This window comes from Eptesicus fuscus, chromosome 9 (assembly GCF_027574615.1).
Source record: "Eptesicus fuscus isolate TK198812 chromosome 9, DD_ASM_mEF_20220401, whole genome shotgun sequence".
Lineage (NCBI taxonomy): Eukaryota > Metazoa > Chordata > Mammalia > Chiroptera > Vespertilionidae > Eptesicus > Eptesicus fuscus.
In genome coordinates, this window is record NC_072481.1 from 51,729,503 (window position 1) to 51,746,094 (window position 16,592).

Genomic DNA, 16,592 nt, shown 5'->3' on the forward strand with positions numbered 1-16,592 from the left:
TGGCTATCATCGATAAATAAAATAACAACTATTATTCAAAGATTTATACGTACAAAAATTCCTCTTATATTACAAAACATTGGTCCCTGATCCCATTGCAGGCCAAGATATAGAGCTACTATCTATCTTTTATAATAAACATAAATGTACCAGCAACTTTGTAGGCAGATATATACCTGAGTGTAAAATATGATGTAGGTCTGACATTATTTCAATTATACAATGAATTATTTGAACTGAAATTTATTTATTTATTATAATTATTACATATAGTAAAATTTGTGGGCTTAATTTTTTGTCATCACAGTGAGGTGATTTTATTAGAAATCATTCATATAGCATAACATCCTTACATCTCTTCCTTCCTCCTTCTTTCCCTTCCCACCCCTTCCTTCAATTCCTACTCAGCATTCAGGTTTTGAGCACTAATAATATGTCAAGCAATATGTTAAACAGTAGAAATGCCATTTTCTATTCAGCTTATCAATTACCTAGACATAAATTTGAAAACGGGTTACTCACAAATAAAATATATCTAAGTATGTTCGCCTATAAGATATATTATATATATAAGATTAGAAAAACTTTATGACCCCTTTGATTTATTCACTTAATATCCCAATACAATGGTATGTAATGTTACTGGAGAGAATATATAGGCAATACTCTCTTGCCTTCTGATTACAGCTCTTATGTTCACAATATCTCCTAAATCCTTTTAATATCTCTAAATTTAATTTAGTTCCATGAGAGGAAAGGAGTTTCTGGAGACAACAGAACACATTTTTTCCCATGGACCTTTAGATCAGCCAAACCTTTCAATACTTTATGGCAGGAGCTATAGCTTTGAAGAAATCTTATTTTGTAGCATGAGCATGGGCACTAACCTGTGTCCAAATGACTTAGTGAAATACGGTAAAGAATAATTTAGTTCTGGATTGAAAAGGGTTATAAACATCTCTCTTAAATTGAACAAATTACCAGCTATCCAGAAAGTATCATATATTGGCTTCTGTTCAAAAGAGCAACACTTAATGTTGGCAACACTGCCAAAGTCTTGCTTTCTTATATTCCCCTTTTTCTAGAGAAAGTGATTAAAAGACCAGTTCCCATGCCAGCTGGATGCTTAAGAGCATCAAAGGTCCTCTCTCAGGATTCAGAACTTGATATGGCTTAGAAACTACCATGCTAATAGATAACCTCCCCAATGTTATAAATCAAAGCCATATGACCACATTAAAATTCTATCAGCTGTAACACCCTGTGGTTTATAAAGTACTGTTGCCCTAACTCTGGAAGACATTGGAACGATACAAAAGTTCTGCCCTGGTTTGGGGTGTGTAGCTACTTCTCACAATTGAAAGCTTTTCATCCATAGCAAATAGCCAATTCTCTCTACCTCTTTACTTTTATTGATTTTATTTAATTGAAACCTTAAGAGAAAGGAAGAGGAGGCTCCAGGCATTGAGATAGAAACAGAAAAAAAAAATGTTTTGCTGTTTTGAACTGTTCTTGTTATCTGCTGATTATAATTGCAAATAGCAAAAGTCTTCCTATATAATTTAAAAGCTTGGTCTTCTTAAAATTATAATTATATCTCAAAATCTTACAATAACCATTGCATTTCAAACTTTTTCTTCTGAAACCCTCAGTGAGAAATACACATTTAAAATCTTCATATAACACACACATAAACGCACACACCATAAAAGTTTAATCAAACAATACTTAACTTACCTTTATTATTACAGGTAATAATATTATTATTTTGCTTTATTATATATAATGCCTTTTACTCTTATTAAATACATTTTATTTTAAAAATACTTTTAGTATACTTTTTCTTCAAGACAAACTGTAGTTTGTATCCTATAGTTTAAAGACACTGAATGATTCCAATGTGTCTTATCCCTAAATTAGAACTTTTGCAGGAATTACTTAAGGCAGAGGCTCTTCATATATAGATTCAATAAAAAGTGCTTAATCACTATAATCATGCAGATCCAACAGTCTGACAGATATTACAATTATTAAAATCTGAAACAATTAATGAACTAAAGAACAAATACATTTATTCTTTCATTTCTCCTTCAGTGGAGTCATTAATTAAAAATAGTGATGTCAGCCTGATATATGCAGAGTTATCTGCTCAGGCCCTAGGGATAGATGAACAACAGTTGTAGCGCTTACAAACCCAGGTGTTTTGTCAATCAAAATTAATACAGCTAAGAACAGAGAGTACATTTTTAAAAGGATCAAAAAAATAGTACTATTATTAAATACATTTAATATCTTTTAAATTAACCACATTTTAAATGTGGCGAACTAATTAAAATCCAATCTGGTAATGATTATAACCATGTAGAAAAATGTTCGATTTTACTCCCTAGTAGTATGGGAAGTTCTTTTTTGTGTTGATGAATTTGAAACACATACAACACCTAATCAAAGAGCATGTTACCCAATTTAAAATTTCCTTTACAAAAGCCAAAAGGCAGGTAATGTTATGCCGCTCAGAGAAAATAGAACAGTATACATAATTTTCTCTTATACCTATCAAGCATCAATGATAATCTATAATGGATCAGCAAAACTTTGAGAAAGATGGAATGGCAGAGATCAATTAGCAACTGCCCTCCCAATTCAGAAAGCCTTTCTTGAGCATCTTTGAGAGAGGGTCATTTCATTAATGATGGTTTCAATTAAGACTTTCCTGTAAAAGTGTGGGAAAATGTACCAAAAAGTAGGACTTGCTTATATTGGAGCCAGGCACCTAAACAAATATCTTTCAGAAAGTATTTTGAAGAAGTTAGGGGGAAAGTCACCACATCATCTAATAGTCAGTTAAGAGGGAGAGTAAATTAAAACAAAACAAACAAACAAACAAACAAAAATATCCACTAATGAAGATCCCCTTAGTTATTCTATATAAGTTATGTGATGTCCATAATGTCTTAATTTATGCTAATTTGAACAGGATATGGTAGAAAAGTGATTTGATTTCTAATTAGAAGATTCAAATGGCTTGAGAGACTAATTTCTACAGTGGTCAAATACTTCAGTACTTGAAACATGGGCATCGTTTTGGTCATATTCTTCATAAGAAATTGAAAACTCCTTGGGTATTAAGCTACATAAAAGAAAGATCTTTAATTCCTATTGATTTAAATAGGCAAAACTGTAAGAATTATCTCAGCATTTTGATCACATATCCACAAGCAGAGTTTAGCCTTGGTTCTCTTTTGCTCAGTCAAAAAAAAAAAAAAAAGGAAAGAAAAAGATATAGTATTATTGAATCTTGCTAATATATATCCATCAACTTCTTTATTTTTCCCTCCCATAGCAACATTACGTATTTTTCACTAAAATTATTTATTCAATTGTAAATTTAATTAAATACTTACTTGTTTTATTCTCATTATAATCTGGGTATGGAAAAATATAAACAAACAACTATCCATCTTTCTTGTTTGTAATATCCCCCAGTGTTGATATCCAATGCTAGCAAGCAGCATTATGGTGCCATTGGGTGAAGTAGTAATTTAATCAAATATAATTAAAATCACTGAAACCATTACTTTTCACTTTGTATTAATAAGGACTCTACCAGAAAAACTTAAAGCATCCTGGATATTTAAAACAGAGGGAATTTAATGGAGGGAGCTGATTACAAAGGGATGGAAAAGCTGAGAAGCCAAACCCAGCAGTTAGAACAGCAGGAAACCATTACTGCTCCTAGCATGAAAGAACAAATGGATGAGGCATAAACAGAAGCCCAAGAGCCAGTTATGGGGTGGAAGATGGAACAAAGAGGTTCCAGTGGGAGAGGGAGACATTGCTGGACATTGCCCAAAGCAATGAAGGCGGGGAGAAACAAACACTCTGGCCTCTAGCTCATTATGTCCTCCGTTCTCCCCAAACTATCTACCTATTCTTGGCCAACTGCAGCTTGAAGACATGGCAGACTGAGCAATATGGCTGTGGAATTAGCTCCACCATCTACCTCCAACAGCCCCGAGCAGCAGAAGGCTGAAGGTTGGATCTGGTCAATTGGGTCCAGAACTGTCACATGTAGGCACATTTCTTGAAACTCTTCAGAAGTCAGAAAATACAGAATTAATTTATTTCAAGAGTACTTTAATTAGAAAGCCAACCTATTTAAAGTAAGTACTTCATTAACATGTTTGTGTTCCAAGAGTTCTAAAATCACAACAGGTAATATTGTAGCAATTCATTCCATATTCTGCAACTCATTTTTCCAATTAATTCAGTATGGCAATTTATCACCCCTTCTTTTTTTAAAGAAGGAAAAAAATCAGAATTTTAAATACTTGTTCAATGGCACTATTTAATAGGCATATAGGTTTTTAAATAATGCCTTGATGTTTCAAAAGTGAAATATCTATATACTTGAAAATGTACCTGGAATGTGTAGGGATGACTCAACAGATAATATGAGACTTTTCAATGGTATTCTGAAAGTACAGCATAATTGATTTCTATTGCTATTGGTAATTCTCCATTCTCATACATAAATCATTTACTTTCTTGCATCCAAATAAAACAAATTAACATAACTTAATTAAAGGTAAATGTATAGGACAAATAGGCTGAGAAGTAATAAATACTTGTCATATCCAGTTATAAATCCACTTATAAAAGTTTTGTGTCTTCCAATGGATGTACCTTCTGTGGAAATGTGCTCTATGTTTTTGCATTAAGCAAAAGTTTTCCTCCTTTTACAATATCCTTTTAGGATCTCATATATGTTCCATTTGAATCAACTACATTAACAGAGTTGTGTTCAACTTTGCTCATGTAAAATATGTCACATAAATGACTCTCCTTTCCTTTGATTAAAGCATGACAAGCACAGAAGAGAATATTTTGAATTCATATCAGGAAGGTGACTTAAAATGTGCAAAATTCATACAGATGAGTTGAAGTAGAACATACGTAAATAATTACCTTAAAATGACATGTGTTTTTAAAAATGTTCAGACACTGGCAGGATGTAAATGACCATGTTCCTTGTATTGTTCCAAAGAATATTAAACATTTTGGACATGTTAACATAACTGTGTTTGTTAAAAAGGTAAGAATAAAATAATCTATTCACATTAACACGACTGTAAAACTATATTTAAAAAGTCATCCAAAATTTATGTACTTAAACAGAGCTGAGTTATGTTCTCCTTGATTTTCCACATCTAGAAATCCTAGATTCTGAAGTGTAGTCAATATGGTTCTATCATCTCCTGTCCTTTGCTATGTGGCCCCATGAAACGTTAACTCAAATCTTCTACGTACTGCAAAATGCAATATGAAGACTGGAGAAAAAGTTAATTTCTCCATATACAGTTTAACAAGTTTTGTTAAGTATAAAACACTAATACATATAAATGCAGTTGCAATCAAAGTCACTTTTTAAGAAATTAATGAATGTTGAATTTGTGCTTGTAACAAATTACAATATATTCTAGACATCCACACATTCATTTGAATCCAAAGTTTAAGTAAGAGATACCAAATGTTACACTATTGAGTAGGTGCATCATTAAATACTTTATCAAGAAGGTCCAAATAGCTCAAGTGAATCCTTCAGAGGTTTTATCAGTGCATAACATTATTAGAAGAAATGGACATTTTGACATTTAATATATTGTTTTACTAACTTTAAAAGACAAAGTTAAAGTGATAAGAATGCTAAAATTAGTAAATGAAATTTCATGGTAAGTCCTCTATTTAGGCTAAACAGAGAAGATGGTTTATAAATTATAAGATATAGGTAGTGGGCCAGAGAATGTATTTCCCTTTTACATTATAACACGAGTTAAGGAAAGTTTTTTTTTATTATTATTTATTCTTTCTCTAAAACAGATATTGTGGCATTTTGGAGATAAAAATGTAACATCTGACCTTTAAACTTCTGTTTCATTAATGTAACCACAAGCAACAGAGTCACTGACTGACATGTTTGCACTTTCAGGCCTTTGGCTCTTAAAGTTATTTGATAGCTGTTGTGCCACTCTTTGCTTTTTATTGGAGACACCTTGAGGAATGTGTTAGATGAAAAATGGAGTACATTGTGTGAAACTTAATAAATGATATAATGTAATTCAGTAAAATATTATCTTGAGCATTAGATTTCTGTACTTTAATTGGGGGGGGTCTATAGTTGAGGGTAAATTTTGTTTATTTTATTTTGTTTTCTAATGAGTTACAGAATAACATCAAAGACGATTCTAAATATGCAAAGCAAAAACATACCATATATCTCTGTAACATTACTTTTGATGAAAAATATGTCACCTGACTTACACTCAAACACTCAATTCGTCTTTAAGTTCTGTCTATGAATAGAGTCAATACCAATTGCAGGAGAGAATAAAGAAAAATAACTGAGAATTTCTTCTAATTATATATACCAAAATAGTTAAAAATCCATGGACAATGTAAAAAAGGTAAAAAAAAAAAAAAAAAAAAAAAAAAGGATGCTCCCTAGAGAATTCTAGAATTACTATAAGCAAATTACTTTGGATAAAAAGTAATGCAGCTCAGATTTCTATTGCATATGACAAAAAAAGATTATTTTTATTTTTTTAAACACACTCTACTTAGAAATATCGTTTAGAAAAGACAGAGATTCTAGTCTGTTTAAAAATGTTAAAAGTCAAAAAGTTCCGTAAAATAAGATATTACGAAGTCAGGACAGAGGAAAAGCAGGCGGGGGTGAGGTACGGTGCATACGTGTAAGTAAACAAGGGCTGCACCACACCAACAGCACTGGGAGGGTACCCTCCCCACTGTGACAGAAGCTTCAGTGATGAAGCAATGAGCAACTAGCCATAGGTCTCCTAGAAGCAAAACGTGGGTTCAGCTATTTTAATTAGCCATAGTATTTATTAGGTTATCCATTAGAAGCAAAATGCCAAGATATATCCTCAAAAGACAAGCATTCTAGCAAAATTTTTAGTTTGAAAGTATTAATACTCATTACAAATAAGCAATATGCTTCTACATATAGATTATAACTCCCATTATATATGTTTATAGCCTCTGAAAATAGTGTGTCATCCTTACCACTATTGTTCAAACTTTTAAAACAAACTTAATATAAAGAACATAAATATGGGCTTAATTTATAACCTCTATGTGACAAAGAATTCATTGCTTTTACCAACAATGAAAAGGTATTTTACTAGATTATAAAAAAAAAAGTATGCATCACTATTGTATATACCAGTGGATTTCTGTGTTTACAGCAAAGGTAAGAAGATAGAGTATAAAAGCACATTACTAGTGTATATTAGATACTATAATAGTATTCCACACAATTTTGGACTCATAAGCATGTTTCAGAAGCTGTAAGTCATATACCACACCCAGATCCCAGATCATTAAATTTAAAATATGTTACATGATCCAAACAGAAACATATCCCACTCTTTCACTTAGCCATGCCATGTATACTTATTTTGTGCAATCCACTCTTAGAAGCCAACTACCACCCAGTGGAGAGAAAGAAGATCTTTCAGGGAGATCTGAGGTGTACATCAGGTGGGGGTGTCAGGGGGGAGAAGAGAGGGCGATGGGAAAAGAAGGAATAAGGGTGTTTAGCCTTGTTTAGATCTAAGTACTGCTGATCATCCATTTATATTTTCACAAGAGAGAAAAGGTATCCAGAAGCTCACTCCGCAGTGTTGCTTAGCGCTAGCATCAGGCTATGGATGTTCATTAATGACAAAACATTTCAATGTTCAAGCTTAGGGGAAAAGTGGGGAGAAGGGAGAGTGAGAAAAATAAGTAAAACTGAAAATTGAAGGAGGGAGGGAAGAGGGAAGAAAGAGGGAATAGAGAAAACGAGAGAGAGAGAGAGAGAGAGAGAGAGAGAGAGAGAGAGAGAGAGAGAGAGAAAGAGAGAGAGAGAGAGAGAGAGAGAGAGAGAGAGAGAGAGAGAGAGAGAGAGGAGAGATGCTGTACACATGTGTGAGTGACAGCATGTGGAACAGTAAAGAAGTGTGTGCCTTTCAAACAGTAAAAGAGAATCTGAATGTGAAAGTGGTTGTTAGACCATGGAAGAGCCAATGTGTGTGGGGATGTGAAGCAGAGAGTATGTGAAGGAGTGTGTTTAAGAAAAAGAGATTTGCCAGAGTGGGGAAAAAACACACAACGGGACTGGAGTGTGTTAGAAGGAAGATGCATGCCTATGTGGCAGGGATAGGGGAAGAGATAGGAAATGGGACTGACAAGATCACAGAACAGGGACACTGACGAGGAACAAAAACAGGGAGCGGGTGGGGTGAAGAGTAGGGGAAATGAGGTTAAATAAGAGAATGCAAAATTAGAATGGAGGTGATAAAAAAAAGAGAGAAAATTGAGGATAAAATCGGAAGAGAAGGAAAGAATGGAGAGAAAATAGAAAAGGGGAGGAAAGAGGCAATGGGTGGCGGGGAGAGTAAGAAGAGGGTGGGGGGAATGAAAAAAAAAAAAAGGAAGAGAAGGGAGAACAGGAGAAAAGGGGGAAAGCTGTAAAAGGAAAGAAAGCTGAAGAGGGAGAAATTGCGCCTAAGTGTCCAACTGAGAGGGAAAATAAATGGGAGCTGGGAGCAAGCAGTTTGAAAAAGTCGCTTAGACTAGAGTCAAACAGAAACAAACCCGATAAACTTGTCAGACTCTCCACGAGTACCCAATGACAGTAAAACAGAGACCTCGCGAATAGAGTTTCAAAGTACCACCGGCCCCTCCTCACCCGCACGCTCCACTCATCCCGGGGCTACTTGGCGTCCGTCCGGGCAAAGTGCTCTAGCACCGCGAGCCCAGCTCACTGCCTGCCCCGGCGCAAAGGGACCAGGGCGGGGGCAGAAATTAGCACCTGGGTGTCTTGAGATGTGGCCTTTGGATAACGATCACCATCAGCCTTATGACTGGGTTTAAAAAGGAAGGCAAAAAAAAAAAAAAAAAAAAAAGGTGGAAAGAGAGAGAGAGAGAAAGATAGACTGAGACAAGTACGAAAAGCACGCCGTTCTTCCTACCTAAGCACCGCCGTGTCCCCTTTTCTGACCATCATGTTGTCCACGGCCGCCCAGGGAAAGTCCACACTCTGTCCAGCCGGGAGGCAGGAGGGTAGGAGGCAGCACAGGCTGAGGAGCACCGCCGCCAGCCACTGGTTCGAGCAACAAGCACCCTGCACCAACAGCATCATGTCCATCCCTGCTAGGGCTGCTCACTCTCCAGAAGCTTTCAGCTCGCACTCCCCCACCCCCTGGTGCTGGCGTCTTCCCGGGAACCAGGCGGCGCGCCACAGGATTTTTCTTTTTCTTTTTCTTTTTTTTTTTTTTTTTTTTGTGTGTGTGTGGATGGGTGGGTTTCTTTTCTTTCTTTCTTTTCCCCTCTCTAGTTGTTGGGTGTTGTTTCCCTCTCTCTTTTTTGCCTCCCCTCCTTTTCCTCTTCGCTGTCCCTCCCTCCCTCCCCTCCCACCCCCTGGCACCACACTACACCTCCTCTCGGTTGCTTTTGGCCGAGTCCGGAGTGTGTCTGATTCTCGGGCGGCTCGCACACCATCTAGCGAGGAGGCGAGCGCGCCGGCGAGTGAGGGAGGAGGCGCGGCGAAGGCGGAGGCTGGGCGAGCGGCGGCGGCGGCTGCAATCGCCGCAGCAGCAGCAGCAGCAGAAGCAGCAGCAGCGCGGGGCGCAGCGGCGGCCGGCGGCCCCCGGCTCGCGCGCGTTGCCAAGCGGCCGTTTCCTTAGCAACCCCGCCCGGGGATTGGGGGATGCAACAGGGAGGGGGGGAAATGAATGGAGGAAAAAAAAAAAAGAAAGAAAATGAAAATATCTATCAGGAGGAGGTATATCACAATTATGCAGACTGCGGGGGAAAGAGAGATGCATCCTAGACAGACGGCTTCCCTTCCTGGCATATGCACTGCTTTGCTAGAAAAGTCTCCGTGTCGGGCCGAGGAGGAGAGAGCAGAGGAGCGCTTGGCTTTCCCTCCCCGGTGCGTTTTACCTTTGGAGGCACCGTAACTTTCAAGTCCTCCAAGTTGTGGCCGGCGCCATCATGACGCCTGGGACTGGGAGCATTTGTGGTTTCTTTTTTATTTGTTTCCGTTCTCTCCTGGGCGGCTGTGCTACCGTTAACGAGCAGCCGACTAGTTCACTCTTTACCTCTTTTCGGAAATAGGTAGGGACAGTGGGTGGGGCTGCTTTTGGAGGGGAGGCGCGGGAGGTGCAGGCAAGGCTTTGCAGCAGAGCAGCTGGAGTGCCTCTAGGGTCAGTCAATACGGTTTGGAGGACGCCTCCCTCCCCCGTGTGTGTTGACACTAACGTGTGTGTGTGTACGCGCGTGTGCGTGTGCGTGCGTGCGTGTGTGTGTGTGTGTGTGTGAGTGAGTGTGTGTGAGATGAAAGTATTGAGTGTGTGGATGTATGTGAGTGTATGCTATGCGCGTGCTCGTGTGTGCGCGCGAATCGTGCACGCCGGGCCAGTGCGCGCTCTGCACGCAGGCGCACTGAGAGGGCCCGGGAGGGTAGTGCGGGGCTGCAGAGTCGGGAAGAGACGACGATCTAGTATTTTAATTGTGTAGAGCCAGGCCGTCGTCCTGTTATGTAAGAGGCAGTTTAACCCGTTTGAGCCCATCAGGCGAGATGATCAGCGCATCTGTGTCCACGCAGGGCAGGGTTATCGGTTTAACGAGTCACAGGATTGTATTTTTAACAGCTTCCAGAGCAGGGCGGACAGGCTTCCTGCTCCGGGCGCAGAACCGCGACCCTGCCTCCCCCGCCGCAGCCCCTAAGCCGCTCGTCCCCGCGGCTGCGAGCCGCTGTCCTGGCCCACGGCGGAGTGGGGTGCTGGGCATGGGGCCGCCCCCTTCATTTTCTCCTTCTTCCCTTCTTGAATGCATTTCCAGCTTTAAGAACCTTTAGCTATTCCGGGTTGTTTGCAGATCAATGAGAGAGAGAGAGAGAGAGAGAGAGAGAGAGAGAGAGAGAGAGAGAGAGAGAGAGAGAGAGAGAGAGAGAGCCGAGGCTGCAGTCAATAGCAGTTACGCCAATCATTCTGGTTCAGTGCGGAGTTTGGAAAGCAAAGCGGGGCAGTGAAGGGGAGAAACAAGTAGAGTAATTAAAAAAATACGCTCAGCACCCCATTCCTTCTTCCCTTCCTCCACCCCTAGCCTCCTTAAGCAGTCTTTAAAGATGTTCTTCGCCTGATCTAGTTCTTCTTGGAAGAGATAAGTAAAACCTCGCACGTCCCTAACTCGTGTTCCATAATGCTAGCAGGGTCCTTTGGCAAGGCGCGCAGAAGCAATAATCTCTGCAGGGGTCAGCATCCGGCTGCCTCCCCAGGCTCAGCTCTTTACGAGGCGGGCGGGGAGTCGTTTTGCTTGGCGGTAGCGGCGCTCAGAGTGATTTTTATCGCGGTGCACGAGGATCTGTGGAGAAAGGGAAGGGTTCCCATCACCTGTGACCACTGCACTGACTGATGGAAGAGCCCCTAACCAGCATCACCTCGCTGCTGAACCGACACCCCAAGGCTTGGCAATTAACCAAAACGTTTGCAGCAGGAGTTACTGATGTTATTGGTATTCAAGACTAACTCTCAAACCCAGCTCAGATATTGAGAGCGCAATGGTATTCAACCGCATTTTGAAACATCAATACAATGTTAGTCATTTGCGGATGAATGGAAACATTCTCCTTACAGTCTGGTACGCTAGGGAAATAATTGTCAAATGAGAGACTCCTGCTAATATTGATGCCAAATGCCAAATAACACTGTCATCTTGTTAACTGCTTTTTTTCTTTCTGGCGTGGTACACTGATGGATAAAGCTTAAAATGATCTAGGGCAAACGGGGGATTAGAAACATCATCATGTCATGTACATGGGCAAAATTATGCAGCGTTATTTAGAATTCTCTCTAGAAATAATTGAGATCCATTTGAAGAGAAGCAGAAGACACAGCTTCCGGCATTCTGACTCAGTTTAGCTCTGTTTTATGCAGGAACGGGGTGCCAGCGTTTTCTAGTAGAAGCTATGAAAAGCATCCTTTTGTAACTGCTGTTTCCCCGAGATCTGACATCTTCTGGGAGGAAGGAGGAGGGCGCTGGGGTTTCTGTGGCCAGGGATGGAGCTATGCAGCGGTTTTAATGTGTACAACAACCCTGCAGGCTTGCAAAAGGAAACTAGAACCACTTCTATTTAAAGGCAAAGAGTTTATTTTCTTTATTTCTAGGGTGTGTTTTTTAATCAACTTCCATTCACTGATCAAAAAGCACTTAACTCTCAGAAAACCCAAAGGGAAGCAATAACTAAACCTAGTTTATCAATAGATATGTGGGCTAGTGGAGGGCTTATTTACATATAGGTGGGGCTGTAACTACAGTACTTTTGCTGTTCGAGGGAGGAAAATGATTTTTTAAACTTCTCTGACTGTCTTCTCCCCTCCCCACCTTTCTAAGGGACTATATTGGAGAGGATTTTACAGGGTTTTGAGATCCTAGATTTCTTCCCAGCATAGACTAAAGTCCTGGCAATCTTGGCTCCTTCTGAGAAAAAATAAAATAAAAACAAGAATACGAAAGAAAGGAAACCTCCCTACTTAGTTAGCACATAGTTCCTTAGTATAATTTGTTTTTAAATATCAAGAATAGGTAACAGCATTGTTTGAACCTTTTAGTGGGTGTAATAGGATGGTCCCTTCATCACAGTTTTTAGGAACTGTCATTGGAATGAATTACTACTTCCTTTGAGTCGTGTACCTTTATTTTGTTTTCAAAGCTTGGTTTCTAATATTTGAAGAAATGTGATAACCAGTATGGAGTGAGTTTGGAAGGAGAAAGGTGGAGCCTGATTGTAAAAACTGACTATGACATTATGTAGCTTGGTTTACACCCTTGTTTTTCAAGTCCCCTGACCTCAGTGTTGTTGAAAAGATAAAGTGAGTTTAATTGGTTTGATTTTTATTCCACAGTGCAAATGAGATTATTATAAGGGAAAAAATTTAGACTATAAGTTCACATTTGTTTTCTGATACTGAATGCGTAAACCCAGGAACATTTTTCATGCTATTACGGTCTAGGCATGAGAAATTTTAGGCAAACGGGTCTCAGGAACTAATGGAAAGAACTAATGAGATAACTTTGTAATTCCTGAAAGAGTCAGTCAGGAGGCTCTTATAAACAGGACATATGGATAATAACTCCTTAACTCGGGCCATAATTGATTTTCTATTTAATTAAGCTAGTTTAAGCTTGGAGCACCTTATCAAATTAAACTGACCTATGGTGATGATTTGCAGGTCACTGTGAGAACTAAGATGTTCAGGGAATTTGTTGGGCGTGGGAAAGTCTTCCTTTATAGAAAGGTTTCTTAACCCAGGCACTTTAGGTATTTGGGGCAGGTAATTGTGGTCAGTACTGCCTTGTACACTGGAAAATGTTTAGCAGCTTCCCAGGCCTCTACGCACTAGATGGCAATAGCACCAGTAGATGGCAATAGTTGTGATAACCAACATTTCACTGGATGTTGTCTAAATGTCCGTGGACTAGGGGAGAGAGGGCAAAAATCACCTCAGGTTGTGAAACTCCATTATAGATTACATTTATAAAAACATACCATCTTGTGCTTTCACATAAAATAGTAAAGCAGATTTGTAGGGGGAAAAGTATTTTATTTGAATTCTTTAGCTACCAAGGTAGCTCCTCTCCATCGATTAAATCTCTATATTCACCTGCCATGTGATGGAGTGACCTAGGTTAGCAAAGATGTAATGAATTTAAAGGTTGATTCTAAATGTCTGCCTATGATTTCTCTGTGGGAGCTCTTTTATTTAAGCCAGAGTTGAAGTGATAGTCCTTATTTTTTTAAAGCAATTGTCATTTTGCGGTTGTTTGAATAAAAATATAAGTAGATTGTAAGCTTCTTTCTTGAAAGAACTAATTTAAACCTTTGTATTCTTTATATTCTGGTAGTGACAGCTACAAGGTACACAGTCAGGAAATGGCTATTAAATAAAGGAAAATGAAAACAAAGTCAGTTCCCTGTTAAATCACTCTATGTAAAATAAATCATATATTCATACATTTACCACTTTTAAAAACATCAATTTATCTATTAAATGTAGATGATAGGCAAAGAGGTAAGAAGTTTTGTTTTTTTTTTGGGGGAAAGGGGGTTGCAAGGATACTATACTGTTTTCAAAGCTCTTTAAATTATTGTCATAGAATCTCACTGAAAATTTCACCTAAGTATTTAAACCAGAAAGAGAAGTCTTATAATAAATGTGAGTGGTTGTTTCCAAGCTTTGTCAATTATGAATAAAGCTACCTCAAACATCCATGTGCAAATTTTTGTGTGGACGTAAGTTTTCAACTCCTTTTGTTATCCAAGGAACTTGATGCTGGATCCTACAGTAAGGGTATGTTAAGTTTTGTAAGAAACTGCCAAAGCACCTTAATATTAATATGAAAGTTGTTTGAACCACATCAGTAAGCTGACTTCCAAAGAGGCTGTACCATTTTGCATTCCCGTTAGCAATGTATACAAGTTCTCGTTCCTCCATATCTTCACCAGCATTTGATATTGTCAGTGTTCTGGGTTTGGGCCATTCTGACAGATCTGTAGTATCCTATCGTTTCCCTTTACATGTCCCTGATGACATATGATGTGGGAGCATCTTTTCATATGCTTATTTGCCATCTGAACATCTTCTTTGATAAGGTGTCTGTTAAGGTCTGTCAACCAAACTTTATTCAGTGCCAACAGCTTAATTATGTTACAGCATGGCGGCCACTCAGTAGTGTTACAGCTCAATTATGAGACAGCACAGCTGTGGAAGGGCATGGCTATGAGGCGTCCCTGGGGTAAAGTGGCCTGTGTCTAGGTCTCCCTAGGGTGACTTGCTTCTCTGGTTAGACAGCAGTGCTTCTTTCCCATATGATCTAGGCTACTCTGTCCTGCTCCAGTTTGATCTGGATGCACACTCTGCTTCACTCTATTCTACTCCTGTCTGGCCCTGAGTATAAGACATATCCTGTGTTTCTGATTCAGCTCCAGGCTGGGAGACTGTCTTCAGGCTTTCCTGGAAAGAGGAAGTGCACTCTCTGAGCCAGAGGGGAACTAATTTATATAAAGAAAGGTCCCCACCTCTGCTCTCTCATAGGTCTATTCTTATGCAAATAACACTTCAAATCCTCACAGTTGGGTCCAAAAAGCAATCTTCTGATTGGTCAGAATTGAGCCACTCTGATTGGCCAGTGATGATGCTGATAGGGACATAGCTGGAGGACTCTGATTGGACAGAAAGAGTCTCAGTTCTATTGGTTGAAATAGAATTCCAGGAACTGCTTTATAAGGGAACTGCTTTATTCAAACTGCAGGAAGAAAGAGCAGGCAGGCATTTTAGTGCAGGAGGCAGGCAGCTTAATTCAGGCTTCTTCCTGAAGTGTGGCTTGTGTGAGAGCTCAACAAACCTATCTGTGACATTATTAGTCATTATTTCTTCAAATATTTTTTTCAGTCCCACCCTCTTTATCCTTTCTTTCTGAGACTCCAGTGGCATAAATGTTAGCTCTTTTGTTATAGTCCCCTAAATTCCTAAGATCTGTTTTTTTGGTTGTGTGTTTTTCTAGTCTATTTTCACTGTTGTTCAGAGGAGGTAATTTCTATTCTATCTTTGAGTTTACTTAGTCCATACTCTGTCCTCTCCATTCTGTTGTTGATCCCATTCTTTGAGTTTTTGTTTTTGATTATTCTATTGTTCTGTTCTACATTTTTATTTTAGTTCTTTATACCTTTTGTTTATTTTTTGTTGAGACTCTTTTTCTTTGCTGAGACTCTGTTTCTTTGTTGAGACTTTTTTTTTTTTCCTTTCATTTGTTTCCATCATTTTCTTTATTGTTCAATGACACATTTTTAAGATAGCTTCTTTAAAATCCTTTTCAGATAACTCTAACATTAGTGTCATCTTGGTGTTGATATCTATTGATGTCATTTGCTAATTCAAGTTGAAAGTTTACTAGTTCATAGTATGTTGGTTTTTTAGTTGATTATTTTGTTATTATGAGACTCTGGAAAATATTTAAATCATCTTTTTAAATAGTATACTCACAACCCTCTCCTAGGAAAAAGGGATAACGTCCCTAGAGTGCCCGATCAGGGTAGAAGTCTATGTTCCCAACCATAGGGGGGTGGTTCTATGTTATTGATAGGCTGATCTGGAAATTCAGGTTCCCACTAGGCCTCTATTGCTACTACCCTGACTGGGAGGGCAGCCACACCTTGTTCTTGCTCCCCAGATGGTCTCCACTGACAGGATAGTATAAGGCCTGGTCTCCTTACTTATAAGTGGTAATGAAACTTCTGACTCACCAGGGAGCACACAGCCAGGTCACTCCGTAGGTCCGTATGTTTACTGGCCTGTGTTATCACTGCCTGGTGGGAATGAAAATCCTGGCAACTCAACTCAACCATTTTTAATACCCCCACACTGCCCTCATTCCCACCCCTGACCCCAGGGAAGGAGGTTTAAGAAGCTTTGTGCAGCCAGATTTGTTTGGGGGAGTATTGGCTGGACTTGAGCAATTATTGTTTA

General features: G+C 39.0%; 1 protein-coding gene across 1 annotated transcript in view; it reads right to left on the bottom strand.

The window, feature by feature from the left end:
• Window positions 1–9,419, bottom strand: part of NEGR1 (neuronal growth regulator 1) — an 885,056-nt gene extending 875,637 nt beyond the window's left edge. Inside the window, exon 1 of the mRNA XM_054721081.1 lies at window positions 9,036–9,419. Coding sequence (XP_054577056.1) covers window positions 9,036–9,211 — 176 coding nt within the window. The 5' untranslated portion in view covers window positions 9,212–9,419. The remainder of the gene's footprint in view (window positions 1–9,035) is intronic.
• Between the last annotated feature and the right edge of the window lie 7,173 nt (window positions 9,420–16,592).